Here is a 20,886-nt window from a genome sequence, read left to right as displayed (position 1 = left end):
ACTCTGATGCTTGGGGGGGCGGCCCAAAGTGGTATATCTATGGTTCAACCAATGTGGATTTCCCTGTGTGTAATTAAGTGTTTGTATACATGTATTTGATGCTGTAGATGCAAAGAATGGTTAGGCAAAGATTTAATACCACTAATACTCCAAGTTTACCAAGTTGTGATTTCTATATGCACGCCAAACTTGTTTTGAAGCCTTAAGAGTCATAATGGTTTTTGATAAATGAAATTTATTTTAAAACCATTCTAACAAGTTTTCCTTATGGTGCTAAACATTGAGGGTTTTGTTAAAGATAGGATGCATGCAAGCATTTCCTAAATTAACTTGACCTACAGATAACATTTTGGACACACCACTGTTTCTACCACATTCAAGATATTCTTAATTTATCCACAATGTTTGCAAGTTGGTGAAGATTTAAAATTTACATGAAAGAATGAATTTTGTCTTAATTAACAAAATGATAATTCAAATAATCTATATGTTTGTTCTAATGATTGCATATGAGTGAAGATTTAAAATTTACATGAAAGAATGACTTTTATGTCTTGATTAGCAAATTAATAATTCAAATGATCCAAATGTTTGCTACAGCAAATCATATGATATACACACTATCATCAAGGAGAACACTAGGTTGAGGATCTAAATGTTTATCTTTTGAGATAAAAATTTAAAGTATTTTGTTAGAATCAAACAAGATCATTTTAAATATATTTCAAATCCACTTGTTTGTTAAAACAACTCATATGATATACACACTATCATTAAGGAGAACACTAGCTGAAGATTTAAACGCTTATCATTTGAGATAAATTTTTAAAGTATATTGTTAGAATCAAGCATGATCATTATAAAATATATTTCTAATACACAAAAACATCAATTTTATTTGGTTCATTTGTAAGAGGGAGTGTTCAAACGTCTTTCATGACTTTAGAAGTAATTTTGACTCTCACCACTCATAGCTATTTTAAAATCTAATTTAAGTTGCAAGGATGGAAGGCCTTTAAATAACTTTATTAATATTTATTTAGTGGATAGATTTCATTGAACACAAATTATTACAAAAAGGCCAAGCAGTATATTGCAAAGAGTTTAATAAATCTAAAAATTAAACAAATTATTATAAATTTTACGTGAAATATGATATGCATTTTGTTTTCAAAATACAAGAAATAAAAGCTTGAAAGATAAAAAAATGTCCCACTCTCTCTCATTACAAAGGTTAATGATTGTTGCGGTATTTTCACTTAAAGTCAAAACACAACATAGAATGCAAAAAAACAAATGAAAATTATTATCCATTGCATATCTAAGTTTATATACACCATGGCTTTCCTTTAAGACTACGAGGAGATACAAAATTTCAATATGTTATTGCTACTATTTATTTCTAATGCCCTTTCTATATATAAAGAGGTACATCAATTTTGTGAGATGTTTGAGATATTCTAGTATATCAATAAGCCTTGTTATTAACCTTAGTAAATATAAATTAAAATTGAATAACGGAAACTTTTTTGTATATGTAACTCTATGCATAATTTCTAAATTTTTTAAATTACCATAGCTCTAATAAACAAAGTTTATAACTTGCAAGAGAATAATCTTGTTTTTTTTTTTGGCAAATTATTGATTCTTATTTAAGAAATCAATCACCTTATCATGAATGCTTTACATAAAAAATGCAATAAAAGAAAAGCAGTATATTGCAAAATGCATGTACTTGGGTGCTCATGATTTCTAAGCAAATTTCCTCATTGGAAAAGTGTTATATATTTGGTGCAAAAAACCTAGCATTCTCAACATTGAAAGTACACCCAAATAACAAAGAACTAAGACCTAATCATGCTCCAATCTTGAAATAATGAATTTACAAAATGCTCATGATCATGAGGTGGCATCTACATAGTTGCTTGAGATTGAAGTTAGATGATAGAATTTTCTTCATGATTTATAACACCAGGAAGTATGAGTTAATGGGCTGAAAACTTAAATAAAGCATGTGCCTTCAATGATTTTTGGAATGGACTTTATGAAAGTAAAACTAAGGATATGATGAGGTCTTCACCTTAGGTGGTACAATGTCTTCCAAAGATCAAAGCTAAGACACAAATTAAATAAGACAATTCTAATTTCTAATAGGTGGAAGGGGGGCAATTTAGAGGACCAACGCATTGGTTTAAGGCATGTTCCTAACCGACTCACCATTCAACATGTTGGAGAAAATAATTTTTGTTGGACCTTGACAACTATCAAACATTAGCAATAATGTCCTCTTGAAAGTAATGTTCTCTTGTGGAGAGAGAGAGAGAGAGAGAGAGAGAGAGAGAGAGAGAGAGAGAGAGAGAGAGAGAGAGAGAGAGAGAGAGAGAGAGAGAGAGAGAGAGAGAGAGAGATGGTTGGGTTGGTGTAAAAACACTTAGGTGTTACAAATGGTAGTGGCGTGAGCATGGAGAGTGCATGCATATCAAGACATGGTAAACTACCTCTTTCAAGCTCCAACAACATCTATCAGTTGTTAATTGCCACAAGACATTGGTGAGTGCAAGAATTCATGTTCTTTGATAGAGTGATGTTGATGATGGAATTCAATGATACGCACTCGCCTCATATCAGTCATAAGCTATTTTCGATAAAAAGTGGAAAGTATGGACAACGGAGATCTTGTCGTGGTCGTAGTCAATTGTGTAAGCCACTCTTAGATAGGATTCCCATGGCTGAGTTGATTATAATGAGTTGTGAAACCCTTTTTAACCTACTAAAGATCTTGTCGTGGTCGTAGTCAATTGTGTAAGCCACTCTTAGATAGGATTCCCATGGCTGAGTTGATTATAATGAGTTGTGAAACCCTTTTTAACCTACTAAAGATTCTTTCCTATTTCATGAAAACCCCAAGTGTGCATAGGTGACCTAGTGCATAGTTATCTTATAGTTATGTGACTAAGTTGATTGAGCATGCGTGAAGGCTCTATTAAGAGCATATGTAGTTGACAAAGGTTAAACTATAGGTGGCGTAGAACTTGAAATTTAGGTTGTGTTCACAACATTTTAGATGGACACATTAATGACTGAGTTGGCAATGGTCTATTAAGCTCGAGGTCTAGAGGTTTCACAACATTCACAGGACAACTGACAAGATGCATCACCCACATTATGGAAGAAAATCGAAAAATATTGTCTTGGTCTTTATACGTTGGACACAAGGTTACCTTTTCAAGGGCACCTTGTCTTTCAAATTTGACAAGGGGTGAAAGTTGCAAGTTTTATGTAATCTTTGACGGCGAGAAAATATTTTTGCAAGTTTTCAATGGCTGTAGTGTCCAGAGATGGCAATGGTAGTTGTAAAAAATCAAGCCTAGCCTAGTTATAAAAGAGGAGAAAGAGTAACAACTTGTGGGTATGTGAACGTGTGTCCACCATTTAAATAGGTGGGCTAACTTCATTTTAGTGCTTTTTATGTTGAGAAATATTTGTGAAGGGGGTGAGTGTGGCTAGTGAGACGAGTGGCGAGCCTTATGTCTACCTGCCAAATAGGTGCCGGGTTCGGGTGAACCCGGCGTTACTTCAAATTTAAATATGAATACTCTTAATTGACACAACTTACTCCCTCTTCACGTGGCCAAACGAGAGGGAGATGGGGCCAGGGAGAGGATGATTTTTGGAATTTTGAAATTTTGAAATGAGGTATAATTTTTCAAGCTAGGGAGAAAGGATGATTTTTGGGTTTTTCAAATTTGAAATGAGGTATAATTTTTCAAGCTTGGGTTCACGCTTGGCCTCGTGGGCGTAGAATTGAAATGTGAACACAATTATCAATATATATATATATATATTATATACATAAATATATATTCGGGGGAGGTTCTAACGTCCCTAAGCGCATGAAGCGCCGTTAAGTACGGAGGTAAATTTTGATGCGCCCAGTCTCGTCTGACGTGTACATGGGGAATCATGAGTCTGACGTGTACATACATGATGACGTGGACCAGGTTTTTAGAATTTCAAAAAAAGTGCGCGCCAGCCTGGAACCCCTCACAAAGCCATAAAGGTACAGGAATGCGTGCCACGTGGACTTAGTGCTTGACAGCGACAGCCACAACCCGAAAGATCGCCATCGGTCAGAACGACACGTGTCCAAAACTGCAGAAACGGAAGTTAACAAAACTGTACGGGTGCGTGCCACGTGGAGTTTGGGCTCGACAGCGACTTGCAAAGGGCTGGCGTGGCAGGAAGGAAAAAGCAAAAAAAAAAAAAAGCGAATAAAAGTCTGGGTGAAAAGCAAAAGACTGTGATGATGGTGCTGTGGTAAAAGTGCAGCAATTAATTAAAATGAAAAAGTGTGATTTGGTGAGGTGGTGGATTAGTGGCAGGATTAGCGGCGTTTAAGGCAAACCCGGCTCTTGTGTCGGAGCATTGTGCGGCCCTTTTTTTCGAAATTCCCAAAAAAAATCATTTTATTATCTGCAGTTAGCTCTCTGGTTCTGTGCAAGTTTTTCACAGTGCTGCTCACTGCTAATACACATACTAAATGCTAAGCCTAGGCACTAATCTAGCCACTAATCTACCACCTTACTGAGGCGCATTGTCTTTAAGAAGCTCACACGCTGCTGGAAGCTTTCTGAGAGGAGAGAAAAATAAATAAATAAAATCCCACATGCACACTGGCAGTGCTAGAAAAGCTTTGTAGGACAAGCTCTCAAACAAGCGCGATGGAGGCTGATGCTGGCCTTGTTGCTGGTTCGCACAGTAGAGACGAGCTAGTGGTCGTACACACGAACAATACAGAGGTATGAAATATTTTAATCCAGTAAATTTTTTTTTGCTACATGAATTTCCATGCTCGAGTTGCTTCACAATGCATAATTTCTTCTAAATATTTGCATCTAGTTCACAAATGCAAATGACTGCACTGGCAAGCGCGCCGCGCGCGTGTGAGTGTGGTTTTTTGCATATTCTTGCTATTGACATGTGCACATGACTTTGTTTTTTTTTGGGTTCATACTTCTGATCAATTTTTGTACATTTTGCCATGTTTTTGCAGAGGCCCTTGATGCAATGTGGCAGCCACATGTGCCAAATTTGCGGTGATGATGTCGGGATGAGCTCTGATGGAGACCTCTTTGTGGCTTGCAAGGAGTGTAGCTTCCCAGTGTGCAGACCTTGCTATGACTATGAGAGAAAAGAAGGCAACCATGCTTGCCCCCGATGCAAGACTAGATACCAACACCCCAAAGGTGAATGGCGCTCAAATCTGCATATAATCTTAACATTAACTTTGTCTATTTGAGGTTAATCACTGCCCTTTGCTGTGTAAATCAAGCTTAATTATGGCCTTTGATGAGGAAATCAAGCTTGATTATATGCCCCTTGATTTTATGACTAAATCATGTTTCCTTGGTGCCCACTAATAAGGCAGATTAAGCTTCATTATTGCCCCTTGATAAGGCAGCTTAAGCTTCAGTAGTGCCTTTTGATGAGAGCAAATTAAGCTTTTCTTATGCTCCTCGATGAGTATGTCAAGCTAGATTAATTACTACCCCTTGATTATCAGCTTAATTCTGTTTATATTGCTTGATGCGTACATCAAGCTTTTACTACTACCTCTAATTGAGTGTTGGTTTGGTTTGATCCACAGGGAGTCCCTGTGTTGCAGGTGATGAGGAAGAAGACAATGGAGACAACATTGACAAAGAACTCAGTGCAGTTCTTGACAATGGTGACAAGCAACGTATTGCAGAAGCCATGCTACAGGGCCACTTGAGCTTCGGGCGAGGCAAAGATAGTGAACCCTTTGCTAGCATACAAGCACAATACCCGACACTCATCACCACCCATGAGGAACAACAGGTTGAATACAAATAAGCCATGTTTTCCCATCATAGTAAATCAAGTTTCCATCACAATATGCTACCTGTATGCTTCTTGCATCATTGTATACATCCCGTTTGCTTTTTTCCATCACAGTATGCTACCTGAATGCTTCTTGCATCATTGTATACATCCAGTTTGCTTTCTTTGATAATAGCATGCCACCCTAGGTGCTCTTAACTGTTCGTATATGTCTGTGTATCAGGTCTCCAGTGGGTCATCTCCCATTGCTCCTGTGCATCATGCTCTTTTTGTCCCTCCCCTTATTGGAAGAAGAGGAAGAAGAATTCATCCCTTTCCCTTCAACTCGGAACCTAGCACACCAGGTTTTCGCTCTCATCCATAAAGTCATCTGATTGCACCAGTGCAAAAACATGCTACCAAAACTGTACATAATGTAGTATGCACTGCATTCTTTCTGATGTTGCATGTTGCTGCATCCAGGACATTCATCTAGGAGCACAGAGCATAGTGGAGACCTTTCTTCTTTTGGATATGGCAGCGTGGCTTGGAAAGAGCGTGTCCGTGGCTGGAAGATCAAGCAGCAAAGGTCACAGATGATGACGACTCAGGATGCAGGCCAATACAGAGGTGGCTGCCGAAAAGATGGCTGCGTGGAAGATGACGGTTTTGATACTCAAGAGTCACCAATGTAAAGCCACACATCCTACTAAAAAAACCCTTATGCTGCGGCACTACCCATCTTGTGGTTGTTACACAAAATAGCAAGTAACTCTTTTATGTCATACTTGATGATTCAGGGATGATCAAGCAAGACAGCCCTTGTCTAGAAAGGTTAACATTGGCTCCAGCAAGATAAATCCATACAGGATGATAATCATCATGCGGCTGGTGGTGATCGGGTTCTTTTTCCGCTACCGCATACTTAACCCTGTACAGAATGCATACGGCTTATGGCTCACATCCATCCTGTGCGAGATATGGTTTGCCCTCTCATGGATACTTGACCAGTTCCCCAAATGGTTCCCCATCAGCAGGGAGACTTACTTGGACAGGCTGTCACTCAGGTGATTGATTGATCTATGTTGTTTGAAGTATGTCATGGTGCATTCAAGGTGTGCTTGTCAACCTTATACTCTTATATTCTTTTGAAGGTATGAGAGAGAAGGAGAATCTTCTCAACTAGCATGTGTGGACATCTTTGTTAGCACAGTTGACCCCATGAAGGAACCCCCTCTTGTCACAGCAAACACGATATTATCCATCTTGGCAGTCGACTATCCGGTAGACAAGTTTTCCTGCTACGTTTCTGATGATGGTGCAGCAATGCTGACTTTTGAGGCGCTCTCGGAGACCTCGGAGTTTGCTAGGAAGTGGGTCCCTTTCTGTAAGAAATTCAACATTGAGCCGAGAGCTCCAGAGGTGTACTTCTCTCAAAAGATTGACTATCTGAAGGACAAAGTGCAGCCATCCTTTGTGAAGGAAAGGCGGGCAATGAAGGTATGCATGGTGATTGGGCTATCGCGCAATCAGGCGGCTGCGTGTGTGTTGTGTATACAACTTCAATCATGCAAGTTGAGCCTTTTGGACCTCTGAATGCACATGTATGTGATGATTCTATGTTTTCTGGCATTGATGCTTGGCCAGAGAGAATATGAAGAGTTCAAGGTGCGGGTAAATGCATTGGTTGCCAAAGCGCAAAAGGTGCCGGAGGAAGGCTGGACAATGCAAGACGGCACACCATGGCCAGGCAACAATACTAGAGATCATCCTGGAATGATTCAGGCAAATACAGAGCTTTACCACACACAGTTTTAAGGGTTTGATGATAATGAGCATGTTGAGGAATGATGTGCAGGTGTTCTTGGGGCATAGTGGAGGCCATGATGTAGAAGGCAATGAGCTTCCTAGGCTGGTGTATGTATCGCGTGAAAAGAGGCCTGGATTTCAACACCACAAGAAGGCGGGCGCCATGAATGCTCTGGTAAAATCTCCTTGACACATTCTCTAAAAAGTTGCACCCATTCTGATGCATTTGGCAGTCCACTGCTTACAGTCTCGATGAAGAGAAGTGGACTCAAGGGGTCCTATTCGTAGGTTGATTGGCCAATCGGTCAGCTTTAGGCCCCAGGACCGGCTTCCATTCACACAGCTTGGGTTGGTCCATCTGCCTGGTTGTGTACTGCCTTGCCATACGAGGTCAGGGATTATCATGCTCCTTTTCATTAACGAATTGAGCAAGTTTGTAGATGATTTGGCCCAAGCATTTCTTTGACTCAGTGTGCATGGTGCCTACTCTGGTGACCCAAGCAAGCAAAAGAAGAATCAGAAAGTCAAGGAAAGCTTAAAAGGGAGAGTAGCCAAGGGTGCAGGGATGGTCGTTTCTCCACCTCTCAAGGAAGAAGTTCAAGCCAAGATGTTGTTCAAGCATTGCTGTAGTCTCGAGATGAGGATCATAATGGTAAGGACTGTGCTTAGAATCCAAGAAGCAGTTCAAGAAGGGCAAGGGTAGCATTACCACCACTGGCACCATGTCAACACCTTTCTTGAAGACATCGATTCAGCTGATGTTGTGTGTTCCATAGTGGTTGAGTACTTTAGGTATGGTGCAGTATGGTACGTGCACGGTACGAGTACGTAAAGTACTTTAAGTACGTTCACGTTTTTTACTATGTATGTATGTATGTATTTATGTATATAAAATAAGAAATATCTAGCATCCATACAAAAATAGCATGAAAGACAATGGTAATACTGAAATGAAAACTAATCTATTAACTACTGAGCAATGACAACGGAATAAAATAATTAAAAAACGGGCCAAATAAGTGTTGTACATTGAACCTCATATTTGGTACGAAGACCTTATCCGAACGAGGCACGGTACGTATGGAGTGGTACGGAAAGTACTGAAGGTACTCATCAGATCCAACAAAATTGAAGGCCATTTGGCTTTGCCCATTTTGCCTCCCCTCCCTCTAGTTTCCTCCATTCGGCCCATCCTGTGAGAAGTGCAGCCCCTTCCATCCTTTGATAGGCCGCCAAAGTGTCCCTCTCTTTCCAGCTCTTTCTACCCACCACCTCACTCCTGAGCAGCATGTTTCAACAGTCTCTGCTTTCCTTAAAAAGAAAAGAAAAAGAAAGAGAATTCTATCAAGTAATATAAAATCATACAAAGGGAGATCTAAAAGCCCGTAGGAGTAAGGGAGAAGCCATGGTTCCACTATCTCATAAATTTGATGTGTTTTGTTTGCGCAGCTCTAGAAGATCCCTATGTGTCACCAACGGGCATGTGGTTATACATAATTGAACACTTAAATCACAAAGTTACCATCCTTTGATCATTGCCATGTCCTACATGCACAACCACACATCTTGTCAAAAGTACATGGCAATTGATTATACAATTTGGAAATATTGAAAAGAAATGACATAGCACTAGGGACCAGGCGATAGGTTGGTCCCCCCCCCCCCCCCCTTTTATGGATTTGTATTGCCTTGAGGGAGCAAGAGTTTCACAAGTACATGAAACAGGTGGCTTGGCCCAGCCATACACCACCGTCTCTTCCAAAATAACTATGCATGAAAACAATTCATAAATGCTTTACTTGCCCACAAGCTAGCAATATGGTGCCCGACACCCCTTTCTAAGATTGCCCAGCAATCCCGAAGAGAATGGAAGCCCAGCTTTCTGCAAATGTAGCTTAGCTTCAATAAGATCAACCACCTAGTGGTTGAAAAATCAGCCTTAGGAAAGCGCCCAGCACTTCCCAAGGGTTCTCCCGCATAGAAGTTGCAGCAACCGGAAGCAAAATGATTCTTCCACAGCTTCAATCTTTGGGAAAAGTCTTCTTCTTTTGTAAGCTTGAATGGAGAACTTCTATTCTGAAAATCAGAATTCAGGCAGCTTCTTAGTGTTTTTGGAGAGAGAAAACACTAGAATATGGCCGGGAAAATTCTCTGCAATAGGTGCATTGGGTAGAGAAATGCACAAAGTCCAATTAGTGTGCTGAATTGGGGTTGGAGATTAGTATTTATAGAGCTAAAATCAGCCTACAAGGAGGTGCCTAGAAGAAGATAAAGGGTGGGGAGTGTTGCTCATGAAAAATTGTGGTAGAGAGTGATTTGTGCATGACTTTTGGATCAACAAGAGTGACTACAAGGAAAAGAGCAACTCGAGTAGATAAAAGTTGTGGAGAGGCTTACTTTGCATACTTTTCTTTTGAGTTAACTAACTTCCTTTGGAGAAAAGTGAGCTTGCATGATTTACTTTTGAGAAAAGTGAGCTTGCATGCCATATTTTAAGGTGTATGAAAGGATAAAGCATTGCATGTAGCCACAAAAGCTTGTATGTCGCATGCATGGGGGTTTTTGGCTTTGCATGTCGCGTTTCTAGCCATGCATGTTGCATGCATGGAGGTTTCTAACTATGCATGTCGCATGTAGGGGGGTTTTTGGCCATGCGTGTTGCATGCATGGGGGTTTCTCATCATGGAGAAGAAGATCACCAACTATAAATAACTGAACTGCCATGCATGCATACATGGAGATAGAAAACTTGCATAAGAGTGGGCTGCATTAAAATATTAATTATTCCTGTACAAATCCATCATTGTAAGTTAACTGAAGACATTATGCAGCATACCACTAGCCCATGGGTGCAATCCCGGCGTCCCTAAATCCATGAGCTTCTCATGCAATGAAATATAGGTATTATCCAAGCAAACAAAAACAGTAGACAAATAAAATAAGCCATGCACACAAATGTATGCATCTAAATACATATTTTGGAAGAAACCCCATCTATTTACATGTACTTGAATTTTACAAAGGCTATGGCATTTGGCTCTCCAAGATTCATCAAATGTCCATAGCATTATGTATTGCATTTGGTTCTCCAAGATCCATCAAATGCCTAACATGCTTCTTTGTAGCCAAGATCTCGTAGATACAGCTAGCATACAAATACATGGGAAACTTAACCATAAACATAACATGGCTACATATAGTGTCAACACCCATATCCATGGATAATAGAGAATTAAGAATATGAATCCCTAGAAATTAAGGAGTAGTTACAAGATGTATGGTTGTGCATGTGGAACATGGAAGTGATCAAAGGATGGTAACTTTATGATTTAAGTGTTAAATTATGTATAACTATGCGTCCCTTGGTGACACTATATATGGGCCTAGGTGGGAAAAAAAAGAAAAAGAGTATGAACGATGTCACTCCATATACTGGAGATACATTGGGAGGTGGCCGTGGGCTGGTCTGCAATCCTGTAAACCAAAGTGATGACCTCCAGCTCCTCTGAGCTTCAGTTACTTCATTGGAAGTCAGCACCCTGGTTTGCAGGATTGCATGCAGCAGACCAGCCCACGGCCCCACCTCCAAGATCACCTGCAAGCTGCTTTTCTCAGCGAGCAGGGACCCAACACTGACACTTGAATTCAGGTTACATCTAGGTCGAGTTCGACTCCGAGGCTTGGCGACCAGCGTCTTCTAGAGAAGGCCCCATCGTATTACACAGCGCTACAACATACTTTGCTTGATGGAATCACGGTTTCTCACACGAGACAGACCCCAATTCTTTAGAGTCGGATTCTTGGTTGCAATTTGCTTTCTTGGTTTGCTCAAGGAATACCATGAGCTTCAGCCTTCAATTGGATATCAACCATCACCCAGGGTAGGTATCGGGGCATCCATTCTAGCACGACTCTCTTTCTGAGGTTGATCATCCCTACCCTTGAGCACCTTCTGCATCAAAAAATATGCCTTTGATAAGAAGATGTCGTCATGGGATGATCCAAACTAAGCTGTTACATACACGCTCATTGGTGTTTGGCCACTTACCTTGGATTATTCTTGCATCATTGCTGTCAACTCCTTTGTCGCATTTTCCATTGCACCTTGAGCATTGTCATCCTTCCATTGGACTTGCTTCCTGTGTCCATGCTCATTGGCTATGCCATTACCATGGTATATCATACACCAAACATAATCACCTTCAAATTGCAGCTTAGGAGTTTGGTCACTTATTTTTCACCCTCTGGTCTAGAAAAAAAACTTTAGGGGGAGTTCACTGCAGCTGGCTGCTCTGCGATAACGGTGGAGGGGATGGAAAAAGTCTGGCTGAGGACCAAATAAGTCCATTGATCCCCCCCGCCCCCGCCCCCGCCCACTCCCCCCCCCCCCTCCCCACACGCTCCCCCCAATCACCAAAGAAGGGACCTGGACTTCAGGGGCGTAAGAATGCTGCATGTGGCTGCTGCATCCGATCCAAGTTGTCTCAGACATTCCGATCGCCTACAAAGGGCGTGCATGATGTCCTCCTGTATGGAGCGATAAGACAAACATATGCCAATGGCAGCCGATTACATTGCGTGGGATTGCTTACAAAATCTTGGCAAAAGTAGTTAGTATAAGTTTGCAGCTTGACACTCATACTGGGTTTCTACAAAGGAGGAGCATTTTTGACAATATATTCTCCTTTTGGAAAGCAATGGGATGGGCCAAAGCGAGCAACCAGCCCTTAGCCATTCTATTGCATGACTTACGATTGAGTTGATTGGGTTTTTTTTGGAAGGAACCCTTAAGATGCATGGGGTTCTCTCAAGATTGGATCAGAGGTGTGTCATGCTTGTATAGTGATGCTCGTAGCTGTTACTGGCATGTGGTGACAGAGGAGAGAGCTTCCAGATCTCCCGATCTATTCATCAGGGATGCCCCTTGGCCGCCTTGCTATATCTCATTGTGGCTGCGGCTATGAGTGTATATCTTTGATCCTTTGCCGGGCTATTTGGCTAGAGTCTACCCTTATGTAGAGAGGAGAAACTTTTAGATTCTAAGCTTGCACATCAGACTGCTATGTATTTCGAGGCCTCCCACATTTGCCTTTGTTCTTTTCGGATTGCCTTGAAGGATTTTTGTTTAGCCGCCAGAGCTCTTATCAACTGGCACAAATTTGTTGGTTTTTGGGTGAGAGTCAATTAGGGTGCAAACTTGGATTGAGAGAGGCAGCACTGTGAGACACTGCAAGATAATTGGGATGTCAGTAGTTTGCACTAGTTCTCACGAGCATAAGGAAAAAGCTACTTCATTGGAGCTCTAGGAAACTAGACTAGCCTCTAGAGCCTTTGTGATTGACGAAGCATAGCTTGTCTCGGCATGGTATATCTTCTCCTATTGGTGATTAACGAAGCATAGCTTGTCTTAGCATGGTATATCTTCTCCTAGTGGTGCTTCTCATGAGGATGCATTGGTGAGCTCTACGTAGACTGGCCCGCAACTGTCTTGGGCCGGGTTTGGATAGCATAGAAGACATTCGAGCCAAAGTTGCAAACTATCATTTGTCCCAAGCAAGAAGGCGGGCTGATTCCTGAATATTATAGATCCGGATATCCGGTGGAGAGCCTTGCTTTGCAGGCTAGTGGTCAGAGGCTTTCTTCTAGGCACTGAGCCATGTAAGAATTTCTCTCTCTCAGCTTTGGCACTCTTATAAGCGGAGCCAGATATCTCATTTTTTTTTGGTTATTGCTACACGGCCTTCCCTTATCCCATTCCTTTCTGTCAAGATCTTGCAATCGCCATCCCTTGAACCTATAGATTGCTCAACAATTCCTTGGATGTCTGACCAAGCAAGAGAGTAGTGGACGAATCAGGTTGCTTAGGTGGCCCCCTCGCCCTTCCCTCTCTCTTGTTTTCACTAGGTGATCATGGCAACAAAGCCTCCCACCACCTTCTCCTCCCTTGTGAACAAGAGAGGAGCTACACCAACAGAGCATAATCAGGAGGAGTAATCTCTGCAAAAGTTAAAATGGCAGTTGGTCCGCAGTCCACGGGGACGAGTCGGTGGCCTAGTAGGCAAGGCCGGCTCAGCTCCTGCATGAGCGGACCCACTGTTCTCCTCCAAGCCCCGAGCTCATAGCATTACCCTCATTTTGGTGGTGGTTTCAGATTCAGATGATAAGGTTGGTCCATATAGATTGGATGGATTCATCACGAGGGGTTTTTGAGGTCATCAATGCATCACCGAGCCCATCAAATCTGCCGTACAGGTAGGCTGTTGTCAGTTAATCAACTCCCATTGAGGATTAGGGGTCATGGTCAGCAACTGTCATGTGCATCTGTTAATCCCATGCTCATGGAATGATTATCCTTGCTAGCAAGTATATGGGCAGATTTGGACTTGATTTTGAGGCCCTACTAGCACCTAGAAGTGCCAGGAACATGCGCCCATGGATGAGAAACCTTTCGGTCACAATTTGGAGGCCAAATATGACTTTTTGGACGTTATTATGTAGGTCAGATCTGCAGGGAGATCACCTTCTGATGACATTTTGTATTTCAGAGAACATTCATCATACTTTCTCTGTACATAATATATACAGTAGGGTTTAGGTCTACTTCTCTTCTCCCTCTCGTAACTCTTGCACGCAGCACTAGTGTACCACAGTTGGCTTCCATGCTGCCAGACATCTTGACTCCTCTTCAGGCTTTTAACTAGAGATAAAATGTTTGGAATTTCATCTTACTTTCTTGGTATAGATTTGTAGAACTCTTATGATCCATTCCTTAGTTATAAAGTCCATTTTTGTTCGCGACAGATTTGGTAGAAAACATTCCAAGTTTGGAAGATGGTAGGCTTGTTCTCTTGGTTCCATGGAGTTCCTGACATGGCAGTAGTATGGTTGTGGAGGATTTTTTCAGACTTAGGTAGCCTACCTATAGAGTTGTTTTCTGTGCTTGATAACTATTCTTGTAGATAAACTTCTGATGCATTGATGCTCCAAAGTTTTTTATTGTAGTTGAACTTCTAATGCATTGATACGCCACAACCACCTGATGCAGGTTCGTGTCTCTGCTGTCCTTACCAATGCCCCTTACTTCCTTAACCTAGACTGTGACCATTACATCAACAATAGTAAAGCTTTGCGTGAAGCCATGTGTTTCATGATGGATCCTACAATTGGCAAGAAGGTGTGCTATGTTCAGTTCCCACAACGGTTTGATGGGATCGATCCTAATGATCGTTATGCCAACCACAACACGGTCTTCTTTGATGTAAGTGTACTATCCTCATCTTCCTCTTCATTTGCACTTTGTTTTCTCTTCATCATGATCATAGAAATAGTGTTGTAAATGGTGTGGTGAATTCATCATGGTACAAATGTATGTATGGATGGATGCGTGCATGCATGTATGTATGTATGTATGTGCTCCTATGGGCAAAAATGAAAATGCATAGGTCTATGGCATAGCGATCATTTTTATTGTGAGGTCTTATCTCCTCGTGTGCTCTCATCCAAGTACCTGGATTCTTGCTTTGATGTCTCAGTCAGAATTAATCCCAGATAAGACAAGGCCAAAATTGCTGTGTGATGTGTTAGTATTCAGCTGCCTTTGATCTCAGTTTGTTTACATTTTGCAGATCAACATGAAAGGCTTGGATGGAATCCAGGGTCCTGTATATGTGGGTACTGGGTGCTGCTTTAGGAGGCAAGCCTTGTATGGATATGAAGCACCCTCCAAACTGAAAAAGCAGAGGATGGCTTGTGATTGCTGCCCAACTGTATTCTGTGGTCCTAGAAACAAAGAGACCAAGGTTAAAAGAGGAAAGAAGGCAAAGAAACAGCTCCCTGCCAGATTCAGAAAGGATCCGACTGCGCCCGCGCTCAATCTGGAGGACATAGAAGAGGGGATAGAAGGTGGGCTACTAGATTCATTTCAAGCTTCTATGTGATGTGTTGTATTCGTTGTCGGGGTGACCTTCTATGTGACATGCTGTACATGTTATCGGGGTCCCTAGATGCATTTCATAATTTCTGTAAATGTTGTGGGTGTGTGGAGCTTGTAGAGTACAATGTGCACACATTCTGACCACTTCATTGGTGTAGGGTTTGATGATGATAGGTCCCTGCTCATGTGCCAGAAGAATTTTGAGAATCGATTTGGGCAGTCTTCTGTGTTTGTTGCCTCTACACTGCTGGAAGAGGGTGGAGTTCCACAGTCAGTGGCTGGTCCGGCAGCGCTCTTGAAGGAAGCCATACATGTCATCAGTTGTGGATACGAGGACAAAACAGACTGGGGAAAGGAGGTACCATCACTTCTTTATGACTCTTGTAAAAAACAAAGAAGCCTTGGGTACACGATCGGCCTCGAATTTGATGTTTATGGGCTGTGGATGGTTGCAGATAGGATGGATATATGGATCTGTTACAGAAGACATTCTCACTGGGTTTAAGATGCACGGTAGGGGATGGAGATCCATTTACTGCATGCCCCATCCGCCAGCATTCAAGGGGTCTGCACCCATCAATTTATCAGACCGATTGAATCAGGTGCTTCGGTGGGCTTTAGGTTCTGTGGAGATCTTCTTCAGCCGGCATTGCCCGCTATGGTATGGCTATGGCGGCCGTCTGAAGTGGCTGGAGAGGTTCGCGTATGTGAACACCATCGTATACCCTTTCACTTCAATACCTCTCCTCACATACTGCACTCTTCCTGCTGTGTGCCTCCTCACAGGAAAGTTCATGATACCAACCGTAAGTTCTTGAAAGTTTTAAACTCCTCTTCCTTGGGTTGTGTACAGAACTGTTCCCGCCCATGGGGCAGGTCGGGAGTTGAAAACAGGTTATCCTGAACCGACAGCCAGGATGGGCCTGTTGGCGGGCGTGGACAGTTCTGTACCAGCCTTTGATTATACATGAGTTCAATCCTCCTACTCTTGTTGTATATACAGGAGGTGCTTGACAAAGCCCTATTTTTGCTTGTTCCAGATCAGCAACTTTGCTAGCCTCTGGTTCATCTCACTTTTCCTCTCGATTTTCACAACGGGAATCCTCGAAATGAGGTGGAGCGGAGTCGGGATAGACGAGTGGTGGAGAAATGAGCAGTTTTGGGTCATTGGTGGTGTTTCAGCCCACCTTTTTGCTGTGTTCCAAGGCCTTCTCAAGGTCCTAGCTGGCATAGACACCAATTTCACAGTCACAGCCAAGGCGTCCGATGACACCGCGTTTGGGGATCTCTACACCTTCAAGTGGTCAGCATTGCTCATCCCACCCACAACCCTCTTGATAATCAACCTCGTTGGAGTTGTTGCAGGCATTTCTGATGCAATCTCTAATGGCTTTCAGTCTTGGGGTCCCCTTTTTGGGAAGCTTTTCTTTGCCTTTTGGGTCATAGTGCATCTGTACCCTTTCCTCAAAGGGTTACTGGGCAGGCAAAACAGGACTCCAACTATAGTCATTGTCTGGTCGGTGCTCTTAGCTTCTATTTTCTCTCTTCTGTGGGTAAGAATAAATCCTTTTCTGATAAGGGTGAAGGGTCCAGATCTAGCAAAGTGTGGCATCAACTGCTAAGAACATTTCTATAGAAGCTGGTTTTTGGCATGTGGTCTTGGTACATGTGTCACCAGATTAGTGGTGTCCAGCTAAGCATTGGAGTTTTTCGAGTGAGTATCCGTGTCACAATCGTATTGGTTGGTACACTTGCGTTGATGGATACACTTATCACAATCATATTGGTAGATCGAGCAAAGCTTTGTAGCAAGTACAGGTGTCGCAATCATATTGATGGTGTCCAGTGGGTTCTTTCTAGGTGGGTACACGTTGCAAAATTATATTTGTGGGTGTGAAGCTTTGCAGCGAGTACACGTGCCGCAATCATATTGATGGTGTCCAGCTGAGCAGTGGAATTTTTTCTAGGTGGGTACATGTTGCAAAATCATATTTGTGAGTACACTTGTCACAAACACATTGTTGTGTACATATAATCGGATTGGTGGTCCAGCTAAGCATGGAAGTTTTCCCAGGTCGTTACACGTGTAGATCAGCCTTGGGAGTGGGTAAACGTGTCAAAATCAGAATGGTGGCACCTTTTTTTGGTAGTCTTTCATTTTGGCTCTTTGCAATCACCATCTTGGTAGCCTTGTTTAATTTTTCACCTAAAAGAATTTTGTACAGTAGGAAACTAACTGATTTTGGTGAATTTAATCATAATGTATATGAACAAACCCCTTTAAAAAAGAGCATTAGTATGTTGTCAAGGACTGTCTATATTGGAGTCAAGACATGGGATTTCACCTCTTTGAGATGCCTTGCATTCAAGGCAAGGTCATCAAGTTTTGTAATCTTCATCTATTGACCTAGTGATAGGTTATGCTTCTGTCAAGTATAGAAACTGTGCAAAGTGCAAAGTTAAGGGGAGGGGGCTGGGCTTGTAGTGCCAAGTGATGATATCGTCTGCTCAGGTGAGGAAGGAACCCAGGCTCCATAGAAGGCTGCTTAGTGCTTTGCATGCTCTTCAATCGTCAGAGCAGGCGTTCCAAACGACCCCTGAGAGTGTGGCTGAGATGCATCCAAATAAAGCAAACAGTCCCTGCTAGTGCAGTGGAAAATCCTTCCACGGGTCCCCCCTAGGCTAGAGGCCGTGGACAATGAATTTGTGTAGAAGGGCTCTGCACTGGATGATGGATTACAGGGTTGATGATGCCTTGCTCTACGTCACTTTGGCATGAGTTGTGCGGCTGCCGCCTCTTGTCCACAAGTTCCAGATAAGTCATTGGACCTGGTTGATGTATAGCCTAGAGAAAGCGCGACAAGAGGTGATGTACCACATGGTGGCTGGAAGCACTTAGTTGGCCACCACTGCTTGCTCGGGGCTGTTAGCACATTCATCCCCAGATTCTGCTCTTTTATGGTGCCCATTTGGTCCCTTTTGCATGGCCCTTGCTTGTGGGCTGGCCACCCCTTATTTACTATTTTTCTGGGATTTTTCCCAGCCTTTTGGCATTTACCAGTCGGCCATGTCCATTAGCTCCAGTCAGCCTGTTTATAAGCTCCAGTCGGCCAGCATTCCCTTACTATAAAGAGAGGGTGCTGGCCTCTCTTCTCTCATTCAGTCTTGTACATATTTTGCTCCCTCACTTATGGGACTATCTGTGTCTCTTGCTTGGGACTGTTTTGCTTCAGTATATTCAGCGTAGTTCTCTCTCTCTCTCTCTCTCTCTCTCTCTCTCTCTCTCTCTCTGTTCAGCACATTCTAGTGCCACTCTGCTTGCGCTCTGTGTACTCTTTCATGGTATCATCGCTCCCGGTTTAGCAACCTCTTTGCTGCCCCCATATTCAGCCCTGTTTTCAGCACCTTCTCCTCTGCGTTTTTCTCCCAGATCCACAGCCCTTGCTGCTGCGTTTTCTGGACAGCAACTTCTGGTCTTTTCCCCTCTGGTTTTGGCTTCTCTATCAGCAGCCATCTGGCGTTTACTGATTAGCGTTTTTAGGCTTCCTCGGCTCCTCATCTTCGGATTCTCGGAGTTTGTTCAGCATCTAGTGTTGAGAGGGGGTGTTAGCACATTCATCCCCAGATTCTGCTCTTTTATGGTCCCCATTTGGTCCCTTTTGCATGGCCCTTGCTTGTGGGCTGGCCACCCCTTTTTTACTATTTTTCTGGGATTTTTCCTAGCCTTTCTGGCATTTACCAGTCGGCCATGTCCATTAGCTCCAGTCGGCCTGTTTATTAGCTCTAGTCGGCCAGCATTCCCTTACTATAAATAGTGGGTGTTGGCCTCTCTTTTCTCATTCAGTCTTGTACATATTTTGCTCCCTCACTTATGAGACTATCTGTGTCTCTTGCTTGGGATTGTTTTGCTTCAGTGTATTCAGCATAGTTCTCTCCATCTCTCTCTCTCTCATAGTACTTTTTCATTTTGTTGGGATGACAGAGGATACCCCATACAGGTACTCCGATTTGTCTCATAGGCCGAGTTCGGTCTTTTGGAAGACGTTAATAAAATCTTTCTTTCTTTCTTTCTTTCTTTCTCTCTCGCACTCTCTGTTCAGCACATTCTAGTGCCACTGCTTCCGCTCTGTGCACTCTTTCAGGGGCTGCCTTGGGGGATCCACAAGAAAGCCTCCATTGGTCGCCAAGTTGGGGAGGGAAAGGGGCCAACCCAAAATCCACATGACTTGTGCCAACAATGAGAACTTGGCTGTAGGCTGAGGAGTAGACCCCCGCACCCACGAAGCAAAGAAGTCCATCTAGATCATGGTGCCCTCAAGGAAGGCCCAGTCGACGTGGTCATGGGTCTTTTGAAGTCTAGCAGATAAACTACTAGGTTCTGCATGCGGATCTGGGTTATTGTCACCTCCCAACAGATGGAGATGTTGTCTAGGGTGCTGGTCTCCTGACGGAATCGTCTGGGTACCATAAATTAGGTAGAGGAGGAAGGACTTTAGATGGCTTTGGTGACGGTTTTGCAACTGGTGCCAAGAAGGGTGATGGGACACCAATGCCTAATCTCCAGGCAATTGCCTTATCCTTCAGGATCAGGTGTATGAGGCCTTCAACAAGGTGCTCAGGTAGAATGCCCGTAGACAAAGGTTGCTTGGATGCCGGCATCGATGAGGTCCCAATGTCACTAAAAGGGGAAATCAGCAAGCCATCCTCTCTTCGCAGAATCAGGTGTTGGTGCAAAAGGCTTGAGGTGGTAGCACGGTCTTAGGGTGGGAGAGCACCATATGGAAGGACTTGACCTTCACCATCAGGGGCTAGGACACCTAGCGCCTCTCACAGGATGAGTAGGCCAACGGCTGGGTTGTTCTGTTGGCATCATTCTAGTAGGGAGTCCTAGGCTTTGTCGGGGCGTAGACACTTGGGGAATCAGTTTTTCATGGAAATAGAAATCATCCCTCCCTTCTTCCCAACAAGGGGGTCCATAGCTGAGACTGTCTGCAAAAATTCCCACAACGGCTTGCGGTGAGATGATACTTCTGTAGAAAGAGAATGTCGATGTAGCCGAGCTAGTTGGAGCTCTTTCCGCACTATCATCTTGTGGTTGAGTTTACAAGTGTTTTCCAAGTTGCAGCATTCCACGAGATGATCCTTATGGCTAAGTTAAGATGTGCGCCTTGCTCGAATTTTCTTCCACATGGGGGACTTTCGCCATGGGTTTTGATGGATGATATTCGTTGGCGTGAGAGTGGAGGCGCTCCAAATGGAAGCAGATGTGTCGGGACAAGTAAATTCGTCGGACGTCTGCCCTG

At 42.9% G+C, this 20,886-nt stretch overlaps 1 protein-coding gene across 1 annotated transcript; it reads left to right on the top strand.

Moving 5' to 3' along the window:
- The first annotated feature begins 4,426 nt into the window (after positions 1–4,426).
- Positions 4,427–17,733, top strand: LOC147617235 (cellulose synthase A catalytic subunit 7 [UDP-forming]-like). The gene is made up of 14 exons (XM_086776840.1): positions 4,427–4,799; positions 5,054–5,246; positions 5,648–5,859; positions 6,086–6,206; positions 6,325–6,532; positions 6,642–6,908; positions 6,996–7,341; positions 7,489–7,626; positions 7,700–7,825; positions 14,696–14,908; positions 15,276–15,552; positions 15,742–15,941; positions 16,039–16,389; positions 16,624–17,733. Exons 1-14 carry the CDS (start codon positions 4,722–4,724, stop codon positions 17,203–17,205), a joined length of 3,312 nt encoding a protein of 1,103 aa, XP_086632966.1. The 5' UTR covers positions 4,427–4,721; the 3' UTR covers positions 17,206–17,733.
- Positions 17,734–20,886: the final 3,153 nt, after the last annotated feature.

Source organism: Cibotium barometz, chromosome 37 (genome assembly GCF_041138505.1).
Source record: "Cibotium barometz isolate CiBa-2024 chromosome 37, ASM4113850v1, whole genome shotgun sequence".
In the NCBI taxonomy this organism is placed as follows: domain Eukaryota; kingdom Viridiplantae; phylum Streptophyta; class Polypodiopsida; order Cyatheales; family Cibotiaceae; genus Cibotium; species Cibotium barometz.
This window is presented reverse-complemented; position numbering and strand designations above follow the sequence as displayed.

Bases quoted from the DNA above. Each gene is read 5' to 3' on its own strand.
- LOC147617235 (XM_086776840.1), top strand. From the start codon at position 4,722: ATGGAGGCTGATGCTGGCCTTGTTGCTGGTTCGCACAGTAGAGACGAG. The intron at 5,247-5,647 runs GTGAATGGCGCT...TTTGATCCACAG, and splicing joins TAGATACCAACACCCCAAAG to GGAGTCCCTGTGTTGCAGGT. The intron at 7,342-7,488 runs GTATGCATGGTG...ATGCTTGGCCAG, and splicing joins AGGAAAGGCGGGCAATGAAG to AGAGAATATGAAGAGTTCAA.